This window comes from Symphalangus syndactylus, chromosome 1, assembly GCF_028878055.3.
Source record: "Symphalangus syndactylus isolate Jambi chromosome 1, NHGRI_mSymSyn1-v2.1_pri, whole genome shotgun sequence".
Lineage (NCBI taxonomy): Eukaryota > Metazoa > Chordata > Mammalia > Primates > Hylobatidae > Symphalangus > Symphalangus syndactylus.
Window position 1 is genome coordinate 127,299,524 of NC_072423.2, and position 17,948 is coordinate 127,317,471.

At 43.5% G+C, this 17,948-nt stretch overlaps 1 protein-coding gene across 23 annotated transcripts in view; it reads left to right on the forward strand.

Annotated features, from left to right (window-relative positions):
• Positions 1–245: 245 nt before the first annotated feature.
• CLASP2 (cytoplasmic linker associated protein 2) overlaps positions 246–17,948 on the forward strand; it is a 223,721-nt gene continuing 206,018 nt past the window's right edge. For 10 of the 23 annotated variants that reach the window (XM_055284169.2, XM_055284151.2, XM_063612468.1 and 7 more), the window contains exon 1: positions 271–706. In XM_055284169.2, coding sequence (XP_055140144.1) covers positions 512–706 — 195 coding nt within the window. In that variant the 5' untranslated portion in view covers positions 271–511. Of the gene's footprint in view, positions 707–17,948 lie in introns of all 23 variants that reach the window. The other 13 variants (XM_055284210.2, XM_055284267.2, XM_055284283.2 and 10 more) reach the window with 4 other exon arrangements.

Genomic DNA, 17,948 nt, shown 5'->3' on the forward strand with positions numbered 1-17,948 from the left:
TGCCAAGTACTTTCCTAAGTGTTGAATAGAAGTGGAGGAAAACTTGGAAACGTTCTACATTTCACAGGGCGAGGGCAGGGTGCCCCGGCAGCGGCTAGCGAAAACCGGCCCGCCTCCCAGGGGGCTCGGCCCAACTCGGACCCCAAGTCTCCCTAGAGGTGCTATCGCTCCCAGTGGTTTCCGCAGCCACCTCCACCACCTCCGCAGCGAAACGCTAGCCGGACGGGAGGGCCCTCGCCGGCGTCGTGCTGACGTCATGCGCGTGCTGACGTCGCCCGCAGCCGCGGCCTCTGAAGCGGGCTGGGGCTCGGGGGGCGCCGAGTTTGACTAGTTTGGGGGCGGCTGGGCGCTTGGCGTCCTCCCGCCGCCCGCTGCGCCCCGCAAGCCGCGCCCCTGGCGGGCTAAGTGAGTCCCGCCCGCTCCCGCGGGGACCCGCACTGGAGGCTGGGCGGCGCTCGGCGAAAGTTGGCCGCTCACAGACTGGCAGGCGGGCGGGCGGGCGGCCGCAGTCATGGAGCCCCGCAGCATGGAGTACTTCTGCGCCCAGGTGCAGCAGAAGGACGTCGGCGGCCGGCTGCAGGTCGGCCAGGAGCTCCTGCTCTACCTTGGCGCCCCCGGCGCCATCCCGGACCTGGAGGAGGACCTGGGCCGCCTAGGCAAGACAGTCGACGCGCTCACCGGCTGGGTGGGTTCGAGCAACTACCGGGTAAGCGACGGCGGCGAGGCTGGGCTGGTCACGCCCTCCGCGGCGGCCCTTTAATCCCGGACGCGAGCGCCGGGCTGGGAGAGCTCCCGTCCGAACCACTGCTTAAGAGGGGAAACACACTTTGGGAAGGCGAGGCGGGCGGATCACGAGGTCAGGAGTTCGAGACCAGCCTGACCAACATGGTGCAACCCCGTCTCTACTAAAAATACAAAAATTAGCCGGGCGTGGTGACGGACGCCTGTAATCCCAGCTACTCAGGAGGCTGAGGCAGGAGAATCGCTTGAACCCAGCAGGCAGAGGTTGCAGTGAGCCGAGATTGAGCCACTGCACTCCAGCCTGGGCGACAGAGTGAGACTCTGTCTCAAAAAAAAATAAATAAAAATAGGGGAAACAGGGGGTCCCGCGTCCCCACTGGGCAGCCCGCCTCTTCGTACGCGAGCCGAGGACTGACTTCTGACCACGTTTTTCTACACTTGTGAACGATGACAAATTCAGCGATTCCGTGACACGTTGCGGAGTTACTAGGACACAATATTGATCACTTATTTAAAAAAAAAAATCAGTGAAAGACTTCGACATTTGTGTTCACCTGTGTAAACACTACCCAGACCAACACATAGGACATTAGCATACGATTTTAGGTTGATGTGTCTTAGTAGATAGGCTAATGCTGGGGGAAAAAAAGTTACAAAGATGAGGTACAAGAAAGAATGAGCCTTTCTGAAGAGTCAGTGGTAGGCAGGTTGTAATGTAGCCGCGTTGGGAGGCCAGGTAAATATTTTGTATTTAACTTGCCCCGTAGTCGTTAGTAGTTACTTTTCTTTCTTGTCTTCTGGTGGCAGTGTTGCTTTAAAATGCTGGCTGCAGCTTCCCATGAAGTGATTCTTCTTAGTAACATATTCTCATGATCCAGCGAATAGGCTGTACTTTGAAACCTTTTATTCAAAAAGAGAAGAAAGGCAAACTCTAGAATTATGATGCAGATTTAATGGTAAAGCCCAGATGAGTTTTGGAAAGGTTAGACTTTTTACAAGGATAATAAATTTTGAGAGTTACCCACGTCGATGCTTCATTACATACCATCTCTTCTTGATTATTATTTTTAAAAAGTTTGGGGAAAAGGTAATTTAATAATATATCATTACCATTTGGGAGATTATTATTTCTTTGGAAGAAACAAGCTAAATTTACTCTGTAAGAAAGGCATATACATATTCACACTCAAGATAGTTGATTTTATGCTACAGCATAGACTGTTGTAGAAAGACAGCACTTTGGTTATGTTTGCACCCCTTCCCAAGTGAAGATTGATGTGCCATCTTCTCCTACACGGGCTGTTGTGAATTGGCTTTGGGCCATTTCACTCCTCAGATATACGTCAGTGAATGACAGTTGAGCAATCACGCTGATATTCTGTGTTACCACAGTATGCTAATTTTCTGTTATGCTTCTAAGCCCTACTTCTACTCGGTGCTGTGTTTTTAACTGTTCTTTAAGAGTTAGAATCCGTCAGGGTTCTCATCCGGGTTCTTATCTGTTTTCACTACATATTTTCTCCATGCTCCTCACTAGATAATGTAGCCCAAGACAATTTCAGCAATCAGAAGAGAACTGCCATAGTCTCCCACCACGTATCTATACACTTCCTTGTAGCTGTGACCATATAATCTTCCTTTTTGCTTGTTAGAACAGATACATTGCCTGTTTTCCTCATTTATGCAATTCCCTCCACAAAAGTATTAGATTTCATGCCTTCTTGCTTACTCAAGGACATTGATCCATCAATTCTGCTCTCTTTCCTAAATCACTAGTTCTCCCCTTTCTGTTGAATTCTATAGCATAAAAACTTTTCTGACATTGTTAGGGAAAGGGCATTCTAATTAATCTGTTGCTTTAAGTTTTATAAACTAAGTTACCCAACTGGGTAATCTTGTTTTTTTTTTTAAGATACAATAAAACAAATTTAACTGTTTTAAAAAGTGTATCATAGGAGCTTTTAAACATACAAATAAAATCATACTTCAATTTCAGTTTATACTGAACAAAACACAGTTTTTCTTTGAATTGATAGTACTTCAGAATCTGAGTGTCTTAACAGTCATTGTGTTAGTAAATTTGAGTGCCTCCTGTATGCTGGGTATTCGGGATGCGAAGGATCCATCCAGCTTTGAACAAGACAAGGCCCATTCATTCAGCTTCATTAGGATATTTATCGATGACCTATTATTATCAGGAACTTACTCTTCTAGGCATTGCAGATACAATGTGAAAAAAAGACAAATCCTTGTCTTTGTGGACTTAGATTCTAGTAGGAGGAGAGGAATAAGCAGGAAAGATAAATAAAATGTATAGTGTGTTAGATGGTGATAAGTGGTTTGGAGAAAAAAACAGTGAAGGGAATAGGGAATACTAGGCAAGATGCATATGTTGGAATTTTAAATAGTTGGTCGTTGACGACCTCATTGAGAAGGTGACCTAACAGAAGATGGGAAAGTGAGATCCCTGCCATTGCGTTAGAAAGAGGTAGACAGGTATAGAAATTAGATCATTTCAGGTAGCATGTGCTTGTAAATCAACATGGTATGAAATGATTTTGAGACTCTACTTTGGGTGGTCAAGAAAGGTGACATGTGAGTGCAGACACTGAAGAAACTTGAGTCAAGAATGATTGAAGCAAAGGAAACAGCAAATTCAGAGACCCTAGTTTTGTTGAGGAACATAAAGCCAGCCTGGCTAGAGTTTAAATGAGTGAGGTGTTAACAAAGACGAAGTTGAGGAAGCAGCTGTGAAGTCATAGGATTTTATTCTAAATATGGTGGCAGTAACTGGGCAGGTATAAAGTCATAGGATTTTATTCTAAATATGGGGGAGGTAACTGGGCGTGGTGGCTTATGCCTGTAGTCCCAGCTACTTGGGAGGCTGAGACAGAAGGCTCACTTGAGGCCAGGAGTTTGAGACGAGTCTGGGCAACATAACAAGTTCCTGTCTAAAAAAAATAAATACAGTGGGGGGTTTTTATGTGTGTAAAGGGTGGCTGCTTTGTGGAGAGTTGACTATAAAGGAATAACAGACACAGCAGAGAGATAATGGTTGCTAGGCCTGGTTTGATAGCAATGGCAATGCTAAGAAGTGGAAAATTTGGGCTATGATTTGGTGGTAGATCCGATAGGAGCTCCTGGTGGATTGGGTTTGAGGGTTGAAGGAAAGAGAGGAACTACGGATAATTGTCTTGCTTGAGCAGTAGGTTAGATTGTGCTATTTATTGAAATAGGGAAGACTGAGAGAAGAACAAATTGGGTGAAGGATGTAAAAAGTTTGGTTTTTACTGTGTTAGGTGTGAGAAGACTGTTACAAGTTGAGATGATAGACAGTTGGGGTCCCAAGTTCAGTGGAGAAGTCATAATTGAAGATTCAAAATATGGAAATAGACATATATGTAATATATGTAGTCTGACATTCGACTTTTACTAAGAACAGTCCTGCAATTTCAGGAGTTCTCAAATTTTTAAATGGCATTATGGCAATAAAATTTGCCTCATAAAATACAGTTAAGTACGATAACCACCATTTACAGAGTCCTTAGTGAGTACCAGGCACTGTCTCAAATGCTTTATTTGCATTGTCTCATTTAATTTTTGAGATGGCCTTAGGAAATCAGCATACTATTGTTTTCCTTTTTTTGTAGAAAAGGAGACATAAGTATGTTGCTTTAGGCCATAGACCTGGTAAATTAGTGGAGGAGTTGCTTGAGCCTAGGGAGATTAGAATATCCATATTTCTTTTCTCTACTTTTATAAACCTCTTCAATATCCTATTATTTGCCAGCTCTACTTTTACTTTTGTATATTATGAGGATTAGTAACATTTACATTTCATCTGCAACCATAGGGTAAGTTGATGTTAAAAAAATGGAGAAAACACAGCCTGAGCAAGATAGTGAGATCTCATCTCTACAAAAAAATTAGCCCAGGATATTGAGACTGCAGTGAGCCATGATTGGGCCACTGTACTCCAGCCTGGGCAACAGAGCCAGACTCTGTCTCAGGGGGGGAAAAAAAAGGAGAAAACAGTGAAAACATTTATAACTATGTAGCGCTATGTAGTGCAGGGCTGTGTGCTAGCATTTCATGTATTTTCTCAGAATTCAAAATAATAGCCCCTTTCGCATTCTGAGGAGGATACTTCCCAACATTCGTGTCACCTCAATTATATATCCTATGAACTATTAAGAAATATGCCATTTTTTAGTTTGCCAAAAGAAATGAGGTTTATCTACCCATTAATACATATTGATGTTGCCTATTCCATTTACCTGCCATATAGGTGAACATCCAGGTTGTTTTTAGTTCTTTATTCTTAACATTGTCCTTTTTGTCACCTTGTTACATATGCATAAAAAATTTTACTAGGGCAGTGATTCTCAATCCTGTCAAAGTCAGTGCCCTCTTTTAATTACTCCTCTCTTTTCAGTTCTGAAATAAAATTTATAGATAATGTCTGATACACATACATTTTAAAAACCTCTATAATGTCTTAGCTGTACTGTAAAGGAAAACCACACATCATTTATGAGGTAAAATATATTTCAACATGTAAATATGTCAACCTGACTACCCATGAAGACATAATGATAGTTACACGGTTGTAAATGCTGCCACTACCAATTCAGACCACTACAGGTGTATGGTTGCTGGTGATTTACACTTTTTTTTTTTTTTTTTTGAGATGGAGTTTTGCTCTTGTCACCCAGGCTGGAGTGCAATGGTGCGATCTCAGCACACTGCAGCCTCCACCTCCTGGGTTCAAGTGGTTCTGCCTCAGCCTCCTGAGTACCTGGGATTACAGGCATGTGCCACCATGCCTGGCTTATTTTGTATTTTTAGTAGAGACAGGGTTTTGCCATGTTGGCCAGGCTGGTCTCAAACTCCTGACCTCAGATGATCCACCTACCTTGGCCTCCCAAAGTGTTGGGATTACAGGTGTGAACCACTGCGCCCGGCCTGACGCTTTCACCAGTGACATTACTGTTGGTGATTATGATATTCTGGAACTCTAAATTCTGAACCTCATTTCTTTGAACTTGAAGAGTTTTACCACCCCACGTGACATCTGTTTCATTAAGCTCACTCATTAATCATATCCTTACATCCATTCTTTTTTTAAAAAATTTTTATTATAATTTCAGTGGTTTTAGGGGTACAGGTGGCTTTTGGTTATGTGGATAAGTCCTTTGTTGGTGATTTCTGAGATTTTAGTGCACCTGTCATCCGAGCAGGGTACACTACCAATATATAGTATTTTATCCCTCAACCCTCTCCTAACCTTCCCCTTGAGTCCCCAAAGTTTATTTTATCATTCTTATGCCTTTGATTCCTTATAGCTTAGCTCCTAACTTATAAGTGAGAACATACGATATTTGATTTTCTGAGTTTCACTTAGAATAATGGCCTCCAGCTCATCCAAGTTGCTGTAAAAGACATTTTGTTCCTTTTTATGGCTGAGTAATATTCCATGGTGTATGTATACTACATTTTCTTTATTCACTCATTGGTTAATGGGCACTTAGGTTGGTTCCATATCTTTGCAAATGTGAATTGTGCTGCTATAAACATTCATGTCCCTGTGTCTTTTTTATATAATGACTTCTTTTCCTTTGGTTAGATACCCAGTAGTGGGATTGCTGGATGGAATGGTAGTTCTACTTTTAGTGCTTTAAGGAATCTCCATACTGTTTTCCATAGTGGACACCAGCAGTGTTAAAGTATTCCTTTTTCATCACATCACATCACACCCACATCTGTTGTTTTTTGACTCTTTAATTATGGCCATTCTTGCAGGGGTAAGGTGGTATCTCATTGTGGTTTTAATTTGCATTTCCCTGATGATTAGTGATGTTGAACATTTTTTCATATGTTTGTTGGCCAGTTATATATCTTCTTTTGGAAATTGTCTATTCATGCCCTTTGCCCACTTTTTGATGGGATGGTTTGTTTTTTCCTTGCTGATTTGAGTTCCTTGTAGATTCTGGGTATTAGTCCTTACATTCATTCTTAATTCCATTTTCTCTCTTCATTCTTGTTTTATGGTCCTCATTTGATAAAATGCTATACTGAGCTGAGCATGGTGGCTCACACCTGTAATTCCAGCACTTTGGGAGGCTGAAGTGGGCCGATCACGTGAGGTTGGGAGTTTGATACCAGCCTGGCCAACATGGTGAAACCCCGTCTCCACTAAAAAAAAAAAAAAAAAAAAAAAAAGGAAAAGAAAAAGGAAAAAAATTAGCCAGGTGTGGTACTGCATGCCTATAATCCTAGCTATTCGAGAAGCTGAGGTAGGAGGATCCTTTGAACCTGGTAGACAGAGTTTGCAGTGAGCTGAGATTGTGACACTACACTCCAGCCTGGGTGAGAGAACGAGACTTCGTCTCAAGAAAAAAAAAAAAAATGCAATACTGGTTAATCCCACTCAGCCTACCCTATACCTGCACTAGTGCAACTGAAGGTGTTTGGGGAAAAACACAGAACCTCTTTAACTGGCTTCATTTTAAGTTCCTGACCATCATATGGGCCCTTAATGCTGCCTGACAGTCATACTGTGTTTTCTTAGTTCATTCACTCTTTCACTTAAACAACTATTCTACATCTTTTCCTCTCCCCTTGGTCCTACTAGTACCTCTTCTACAATCATCATTGTCAGCTGAGGCATGCATTGCTTTCGACTTCACTGAGAAAATGGAAGGAGGCAGAATTTCTTTTTCGAGATGGAGTCTTGCTCTGTCGCCAGGCTGGAGTACAGTGGCATGATCTCAGCTCACTGCAACGTCTGCCTCCCAGGTTCAAGTGATTCTCCTGCCTCAGCCTCCAGAGTAGCTGGGACTACAGGTGTATGCCACCACGCCCAGCTAATTTTTGTATTTTTAGTAGAGACGGGGTTTCACCGTGTTGGCCAGGCTGGTCTCAAACTCCTGACCTGTGGTGATCCGCCTGCTTTGGCCTCCCAAAGTACTGGGATTACAGGCGTGAGCCACTGCGCCTGGCCAACTCCTAGGTAATTTAAAGTGTTAGAGAGTATCATAAATGCTATTTGTTCTTTTGTATTTTTTATTATTTATTTATTTTGGAGACAGGATCTTGCTCTGTTGCCCAGGCTGGAGTGTAGTGGCACGATCATAGCTCACTGCATCCTCCAATTCCTAGGCTCAAGTGACCCTCTGGCCTCAGTCTTCTGAGTAGCTGGAACTATAGGTATGAGCCATTATGCCTTTAAAAATTATGTTTTTTGGCATATAGAAATAAAATGGCATTTGGTATATTAATTTTTATGGCTAGCCTGCTTATTATTATAATAATTAAAAACATTTTTTATCCAATTTGTGGATTTTTAAAAGGTTTTCTATACGTGTATCACAGACTAACAACAGTTTTGCTTGGTTTTGGTGTATTGGCTAAGACCCTTAGGATGAGGATGAATAAAAGAAAGTATGCCTCCTTGTGTTCTGGGTACCAGGGGTGTTTTCTAACATCTCACCATTAGGAATCATGCTTTCTGTAATTATAAAAACTTCATTATGGAGAATATTGAAGATACGTAAAGGTAGACAGTAAAATAAATTCAGCCACAAAGCTTATCAGCCCATGGCCAATCCTGCCCCATCACTGTGTCACAGATCACAGATATCATATCGTTTCATCCCCAGGACTTCCTAGTTACTGTGTCAAAGATATCTGTTCTTTTAAAAAAATTATTAATGTAACCTCAACTTCATCACAATTATAAAACAATAATTCCTTGATGTCACATGTGCAGGGTTCACATTTCTAAATCTTTTAGTAAGTTATTTTAAGAAAAATTAGGAACCAAATAACAGCCACATCTTGTGATTCATTAATATATCTGGGAATCATCGTCTGGGAAGTGAGGAGCGCCTCTGCCCAGCCGCCCATCGTCTGGGATGTGAGGAGCACCTCTGCCCGGCCGCCCCGCCTGGGAAGTGAGGAGCGCCTCTGTCCGGCCACCCCGTCTGGGAAGTGAGGAGCACCTCTGCCCGGCCGTCTCATCTGGGAAGAAGTGAGGAGCGCCTCTGCCCGGCCGCCCCATCTGGGAAGAGGTGAGGAGTGCCTCTGCCCGGCCGCCCCATCTGGGAAGAGGTGAGGAGCACCTCTGCCCGGCTGCCCCGTCTGGGAAGAAGTGAGGAGCGCCTCTGCCCGGCCACCCATCGTCTGGGAAGCGAGGAGCACCTCTGCCCGGCCGCCCATCATCTGGGATGTGAGGAGCGCCTCTGCCCGGCCGCCCATCGTCTGGGATGTGAGGAGCGCCTCTGCCCGGCCGCCCATCGTCTGGGAAGTGAGGAGCGCCTCTGCCCGGCCGCCCCGTCTGGGAAGAAGTGAGGAGCGTCTCTTCCCGGCCGCCCCGTCTGGGATGTGAGGAGCGCCTCTGCCCGGCCGCCCATCTCTGGGAAGTGAGGAGCTCCTCTGCCCGGCCACCCCGTCCGGGAAATGAGGAGCGCCTCTGCCCGGCCGCCCATCGTCTGGGAAGCGAGGAGCGCCTCTGCCCGGCCGTCCATCGTCTGGGATGTGAGGAGCCCCTCTGCCCGGCCGCCCCGTCCGGGAAATGAGGAGCGCCTCTGCCCGGCCGCCCATCGTCTGGGAAGCGAGGAGTGCCTCTGCCCGGCCGCCCATCGTCTGGGAAGTGAGGAGTGCCTCTGCCCCGCCGCCCATCGTCTGGGAAGTGAGGAGCACCTCCGCCCGGCCGCCCCGTTTGGGAAGTGAGGAGCGCCTCTGCCCAGCTGCCCATCGTCTGGGAAGTGAGGAGCGCCTCTGCCCGGGCTCCCCGTCCGGGAAGTGAGCAGCACCTCTGCCCGGCCGCCCATCGTCTGGGATGTGAGGAGCACCTCTGCCCGGCCTCCCCATCTGGGAAGTGAGGAGCGCTTCTGCCCAGCCACCCTATCTGGGAAGCGAGGAGCGCCTCTGCCCGGCCGCCCCGTCTGGGAAGAAGTGAGGAGCGTCTCTGCCCGGCCGCCCCATCTGGGAAGTGAGGAGCACCTCTGCCTGGCCGCCCATCGTCTGGAAAGTGAGGAGCGCCTCTGCCCGGCCGCCCATCGTCTGGGAAGTGAGGAGCGCCTCTGCCCGGCTGCCCATCGTCTGGGAAGTGAGGAGCGCCTCTGCCCGGCCGCCCCGTCTGGGATGTGAGGAGCGCCTCTGCCCGGCCACCCATCGTCTGGGAAGTGAGGAGCGCCTCTGCCCGGCCGCCCATCGTCTGGGAAGTGAGGAGCGCCTCTGCCCGGCCGCCCATCGTCTGGGAAGTGAGGAGCGCCTCTGCCCGGCTGCCCATCGTCTGGGAAGTGAGGAGCGCCTCTGCCCGGCCGCCCCGTCTGGGATGTGAGGAGCGCCTCTGCCCGGCTGCCCATCGTCTGGGAAGTGAGGAGCGCCTCTGCCCGGCCACCCCGTCTGGGAAGTTAGGAGCGCCTCTGCTCGGCCGCCCCGTCTGGGAAGAAGTGAGGAGCGCCTCTGCCCGTCCGCCCTGTCTGGGAAGTGAGGAGCGCCTCTGCCCGGCCGCCCATCGTCTGGGAAGTGAGGAGCACCTCTGCCCGGCCGCCCATCGTCTGGGAAGTGAGGAGCACCTCTGCCCGGCCGCCCATCGTCTGCTATGTGAGGAGCACCTCTGCCCGGCCACCCCGTCTGGGAAGTGAGGAGTGCCTCTACCCGGCCACCACCCCGTCTAGGAAGTGAGGAGCATCTCTGCCTAGCCGCCCCGTCTGTGATGTGAGGAGCGCCTCTGCCCGGCCGCCCCGTCTGAGAGGTCTACCACGGAGGCCAGACGCAATGTGGGGGCTGGACGTGGTGGCTCACGCCTGTATTCCCAGCACTCTGGGAGGCTGAGGCGGGTTGATCACTTGAGGCTAGGAGTTCAAGACCAGCCTGGGCAACATGGCGAAACATATGTAAAATACAACAGACAAACCAACCAACCAACCCAGCGACAACAAAACAGGTCTACCCTGGAGTCATACTCTAATTTTTTCTATTTTCCTCCCTTTCTGATCCTTTATCCCACTTTCTTTTTCTTCATCTTCCTTCTCCTTCTTCTTTGTCAAATAGAGGATTGAGTTATTATCATTGATCCGTACAAAGTCCCTCTCTCATTTATTTTCTTTAATTCCCACCCCCCATTTCTATTCCCCGTCTTCCCATGTGCAACCTTCCTAATATGTTTGATATGCACCTTTTTGTTTGTATGTATTTTTAGAAAATGCATACTGTTTTGTGTGCAAAAAAATAAAATTCCTTCTAGTCCTAAAAAAAAAAAAAAGAAAAAGAAAAGTTAGGAACCAAATAACAGCCACATCTTGTGATTCATTAATATATTATCTTCCTATTGCTGCTAACAAATTATGACACACTTACTAGCTTATACATTTATTCTTTTACAGTTCTAGAGATCAAAAATCTAAAATGGGTTTCATTGGGATAAAATCAAGGTGTCAGCAGGATTATATTCCTTCTAGAGACTTTAGGGGAGAATTTTCCAGCTTCTAGGGGATGCCTGCTTTGCTTGGTTCTTGGTGTCTTTCTCCATCTTCAAAGCCAGCAGTATAACATCGTCAAATCTCTTTGTCTGACCTGTTCTTCTGTCATCAAATCTCCTCTGACTGTGGCTTTTGGCCTCCTTCTTATAAGTACCCTTGTCTTTAAAAGGGTTCTCCCTTAAAAGGACCCTTCAAGTAAATCCACACATATATAGTCAACTAATTTTTGACAAAAACACCAAGAATACACAATGGGGAAAGGATAGTGTCTTCAATAAACAGTATTGGAAATACTGGATATCCACAAGCAAAAGAATGAAATTGGACCCTTATTTTACACCATACACAATAATTGCCTCAAAATGGATTAAAGACTTAAAATGCAAGACCTAAAACTCCTAGAAGAAAACATAGGGGGAAATATCCTTGACTTTGGTCTTGGCAGTGATTTTTTGGATTTGACATGAAAATACAGGCAACAGAGATTGCGCCACTGCACTCCAGCCTGGGCGACAGAGCGAGACTCCGTCTCAAAAAAAAAAAAAAAAGAAAGAAAAGAAAATACAGGCAACAAAAGCGAAAATAAACAGTGGAACTACATCAAACTACAAAGTTTTCTGGACAGCAAAAGAAGCAATCAACAAAACAAAATGGCATTCTACTGAATGGGAGAAAATACTTGCAAATCATATTTGATAAGGGTTTAATATCCAAAATGTATGAGATGCTCATCTAACTCAATGTTTGAGAAGACACCAACATCAGTAATTGTCAGGGTAATGTAATTCAGAACCACAATGAAATATCACCTCATACCAGTTAGGATGTCTGCTCTCAAAAAATCAAAAGAAAACAAGTATTGGAGAGGATGTGGAGAAGAAAGTTGTACACTGTTGATGGGAATGTAAATTGGTACAGCTATCATGGAAAATGGTTAGGAGGTTCCTCAGAAAGTTAAAAATAGAACTACCATGTGCTCCACTTCTGAGTATATATCCAAAGAAAATAAGTCACTATCTCAAAGAGATATTTGCGTTCCCTTGTTCATTGCACCATTATTCATGATAGCTGGGATATGGAAACTGCTGTGTCCATAAACAGATGAATGGATAAAGAAAATGTGGGGTGTGTGTATGTATGTGTTTATATATATACACACACACACACACACACACACTAAACACATGACACATACACAAAGGAATATTATTCAGCCTTAAAAAAAGAAGGAAATCCTGCCATTTGTGACAACATGAATGAACCTGGAAGACATTATGCTAAGTGAAATAAGCCAGACACAGAAAGACAAATACGGCATGATCTTACTTTTATGTCAAATCTTTAAAAAAAAAAAAAAAAAGTCAATTTTATAGATAGTAACAGAATAGAATATAGAATGGTGATTACCAGGGGTTGGAGGATGTGGAAAAAGGGGAGATATTGGTCAAAGGGTACATGCTTTCTGTTATAAGATGAGTAAGTTCTAGAAACCTAATGCACAGTATGGTGACTATAGTTAATGTATATTGTACTTGAAATTTACTAAGAGCGTAGATGTCACGTTGTCACCACAAAACAGATGGGGAGGGAGACCCTTGTGATACCTTTAGGCCTAGGATAATCCAGAGTAATTTTTCCCTCTGAAGATCCTTAATTATATCCGCAGAGTCCCTTTTGCCAAGTGTGATACCATATTCAGAGGTTCTGGAAGTCAGGATGTGAATGCCTTTGTGAGGTTATTATTCTGCCTGCAAGAGTCAACATGTTTATTAAGTCTCTTTTAGTGTTTCCCCTTCAGTCTCTATTTAAAAAAATTATTGAGTTTTATTTGTGTAGATTTTCCCACAGTCTGGATCTTGCTGATTTCGTTCGTGTAATGATATTTGACTGTTCCTTCTGTTTTTCCTGTAAATTGCTAATTTAGTTGGATCTAAAACTTAAATTGAGTCCTTTTTTGGGGGACAAGGGGCAAGACTATTTAATAGGAAATATTCTCCTTTCATCTCCTTCTTGGAGACACATGAGGTATGGAAGGCACACAAGCTCTAGGTCTCTCTCTTTTTTTTTTTTGTGATGTTAGAGGCCATTAACGTTCAGTGTCTAGATGTATTAGAGTTCGCAAAATGGTGATATTTGAATTCTGTTATTTCTTCATTTATTGGCTGGAATAGTTTTATAAGGAGAAACTTTCCCCATTTACAGTTATTTGATTACCCAGTGATATGGTTTATATAGAATGGTAGGTATATTTCTATGATTCTTTCCATTTACTTACTAATTGTGAAAATGTTTTTTTTTAGTATCCTTCAAATGTTTGTTTTTGTTTTCATATAATTATGAACTCATATATTTAAACATATCTAATGTGTTTCAAGACAATGCAGTTATTATCCTTTTTGATATTCAGACTGTCCTATCTTGGCATGACCCTAGTAATCTTTGACTGCTTCTTTGCTGTCTAGTATCACAAGACGTATTTCCTGCTCCAGCCCAGGAATGAGCCACCTCTCCAAGAAGCTCTTGATCTTTTTTCATGGGAAGAGGTGCCTGGAAACTGCAATGTGGTGCTAGTGGTATTCATGTTCCTTGTTTGGTCATTGTTTCTAGGTTTCTTTCAATGGACAGAGTTAGATTTTATTTTATTTGGTTTATTTTTATTTTTTGAGACAGGGTCTCTCTCTCTCTCTTTGTTGCCTAGTCTGGAGTGCAGTGGCATAAACACAGCTCACTGCAGCCTCAACCTCCTGGGCTCAAGCAATCCTCTTACCTCAGCCTCCCAAGTAGCTGGGACTACAGGCGCACACCACCATGCCCAACTAACTTTAAAATTTTTTTTTCTAGAGATAGGGTCTCCCTGTGTTGCCCAGGCTGGTCTCAGACTCCTGGGCTCAAGCAATCCTCCCCGTCTTGGCATCCCAAAGTGCTGGGATTACAGGCATGAGCCAGTACACCTGAGCTAGATTTTATTTTAATTTTAAAGAAAAATATATCATGAGTTCATACTGATATTTCTAATTCAGATTTAAGACTACAGTTTTTACTTCGGTCTTCTGTCTGTATCTTTTTTCTGTCAAACAACAAGATTTATAAAAACTGTTAACTGTATTTTTTCAGAGTTTTGTTTTTGTCTGTAGGATATGTCCCATTGACAAGATAGAGCCAAATTACTGTGTTTCAAGTCACTTGAAAATAGTCTTTTGTGTGGTTATGCTACTAACTCGATGTGAATTTAGATTCATTTATTTTATTTCATTTTCAAAATAGTTGTTGCTAGAAGAAGGTATCTTCAAAGAACTCTAGTTTCTTTCTCTGTTCCTTGTATCTTGTTCTCACCATTAAAACTTTATTTTCCATCATTGTGTCTGTGTGTGTTTTTTGTTTGTTTTTTGGGAGAGGATCTCACTCTGTTGCCCAGGCTAGAGTGCGATGTCACCATCATGACTCACTGCAGACTTGACATCCCAGGCTCAGGTGATCCTCCCACCTCAGCCTCCCCAGCAACTGGGACCACAGGCGCATTCCACCATGCCTAATTTTTTATTTCTTGTAGAGGTGGGGTCTTGCCATGTTGTGCAGGCTGGTATCAAACTCCTGGGCTCAAGTGATGCTTCCACCTTGACTTGCCAAAGTTCTGGGATTACAGGCATGAGCCACTGCACCCAGCCATCATTGTTTTTTATAAACATTTATGTCAGTCTATATCTATTTAATTCCCCCTTTTTTTGATATACATACTTTTCCCAACTTTGCTTTTTTCACTTAACAATATATTGTGGAAATCATTGCATAGCAGAATTAGGGTAGTCTTCATTTTTATTTTTAAAGTGTCATAGTATCCTGTAGTGTGGATACACCATGGTTTATTGAATCTGTCCCATGTTGATGAATGTTTGGATAGTTTCCAGTCTCTAGTAGTGAATAATTTCTGCATGTTTTTTCATAATTTTACTTGTGTATCTTGGGGATAGATTCCTAAGTATATTCTCAAGAGTACACATTTTTCCTGCTTATTTGAGATACTGCTTGACTCATATATGTGTAATTGAGTCTATTTTGGATTTTCAGTTTTGTTTAACAGCTCTATTGATATCTCATTCTGTATACTTCACTCATTTGAAGTGTACGTTACATTGATTTTGTAATAGCTACAGGTTTGTGCAACCATCACCACAGTAAATTTTAATACATTTTCATCACCTCCAAAAGAACTCTGTACCTTTTAGCTATCGTACCACCCTCCATACCCACCCCAACCTAGTCCTAAGCTACCGCTATTCTACTTCTTATCTTTATAGATTTGCCTATTGTAGACATTTCTTATAAATTGAACCATATAACATGTAGCCTCTTGTGACTAGCTTCATTGAATTATGATATTTTCAAGGTTAATCTATGTTATAGCATGTATCAGCCATTCGTATTTATGGCTGAGTAAAATTCTATTGTATGCATATACCACATTTTGTTTATCTGTGCATCAGTTGATGGACATGTGGGCTGTTTCCACCTTTGACTATTGTGAATAATGCTGCAGTGAACATTGACGTACAAGTATGTATGGCTATATCTGTTTGAGTCACTTCCTTTGGGTATATACCTAAGAGTGGAATTCCTGGGCCATGTGGTAAATTTATGTTTAACTTTAGGAGGAACTACCAAACTGTTTTCTTCAATGGCTGTACCATTTTACATTCCCACCACCAGCATATAAGGGTTCCAATCTTTCTACATCCTTACCAACATTTGACATTTTCCATTTTCCTAGTAGGTGTGAAGTAGTATCTTATTGTGGTTTTGATTTGCATTTCTTTAATGACTAATAATGTTGAGAATCTTTTCATGTGCTTATAAGCCATTCATATATATATATATATATATATATATATATTTTTTTTTTTTTTTTTTTTTTTTTTTTTTTAGGCTGCGTCTCCATCTGTCACCCAAGCTGGAGTACAGTGGTGCAATCTCGGTTCACTGCAACCTCCACCTCCCAGGTTCAAGTGATTCTCCTGCCTCAGCCGTAGCTGGGACTACAGGCGTGTGCCACCATGCCCAGCTAATTTTTTATATTTTTAGTAGAGACGGGGTTTCACCATGTTAGCCAGGATGGTCTCGATCTCCTGACCTCAGGTGATCCACCCGCTTTGGCCTCTCAAAGTGCTGGGATTACAGGCACGAGCCACTGTGCCTGGCTGCCATTCGTATATCTTATTTGGAGAAATGCCTATTCAAGTTCTTTGCCCATTTTTGTTTTTTAATAGGTTTTATTTTTTTAGAGCAGTTTTAGGTTCACAGTAAAATTGAGTAAGAGAGACAGATTTCTCATATATCCCCCTGCTTCTGCATAATGCACAGCTTCCTCCACTGTCAGCATCCCCTACCAGAGTGATACACTTGTTATAATTGATGAGCCTACATTCACACATCATTATCACTCAAGGTCCACAGTTTACATTAGGCTTCACTCTTAGGTGTTGTACATGCTATAGGTTTTGATAAATGTACTTAACATTATAGTATTATGCAGAATAGTTTTACTGCCGTAAAAATCCTCTGTGCTCTGCCTAAAACTTCCTTCTTCCCCAATCCCTGGCAATCACTGATCCTTTTACCATCTCCATAGTTTTGCCTTCTCCAGATGTCATGCAGTTTGACTCCAACAGTATGAAGCCTTTTCAGGCTAACTTCTTTTGCTTAGTAGCATACATTTAAGATTCTTTCATGTCTTATTCATGCCTTGATAGCTCATTTCCTTTTAGTGATGAATGCCGTTGCGCTGTCTGAATGTACTACATATTTATCCATTTACCTACTGAGAGACATCTTGGTTGCTTCCAAGTTTTGCCAACTGTGAATAAAGTTGCTTTAAACATGAGTGTGGGCTGGGCATGGTGTCACATGTCTGTAATCCCAGCCCTTTGGGAGGCCAAGGCCGGTGGATCGCTTGAGTCCAGGAGTTCAAGACCAGCTTGGGCAATGTGGTGAAACCCTGTCTCTGCAAAAAACAAAAACAAAAAATATGAGTGTGTAGGTGTTTTGTGGACATCAATTTTCAACTCCTTTGGCTAAATACCAAGGAACATGAATGATCATTGGATCATATGGGGGAAAGTATATTTAGCTTTATAAGCAACTGCTAAAATAATTGTACCATTTTGCATTCCCACCAGTAATGAATGAGAGTTCCTCTCTCTCCCTACCTTTGTCAGCACTTAGTGTTGTTGGTGAATTGGGTTATGGCCATTTTAATAGGTGTGTAGTGCTATCGTAATTTTATTTGCAATTCCTAATGGCATATGATGTTGAGAATCTCTTCATGTGCTTATTTGCTGTTTATATATCTTACATCTTTTTTGGTGAGGCACTGTTTGGATCTTTTGCCCATTTTTTGAGTTGTTTATTTTCTTGTTGTTGAGTTTTTTTGTTGTTGTTTTTGTTTTTTTGAGACGGAGTCTCACTCTGTCACCCAGGCTGGAGTGCAGTGGCGTGATCTTGGCTCACTGCAAGCTCCGCCTCCCGGGTTCACACCATTCTTCTGCCTCAGCCTCTCCGAGTAGCTGGGACTACAGGCGCCCGCCACCATGCCCGGCTAATTTTTTGTATTTTTAGTAGAGACGGGGTTTCACCGTGGTCTCGATCTCCTGACCTCGTGATCCGCCCGCCTCGGCCTCCCAAAGTGCTGGGATTACAAGCGTGAGCCGCCGTACCCGGCCTTGT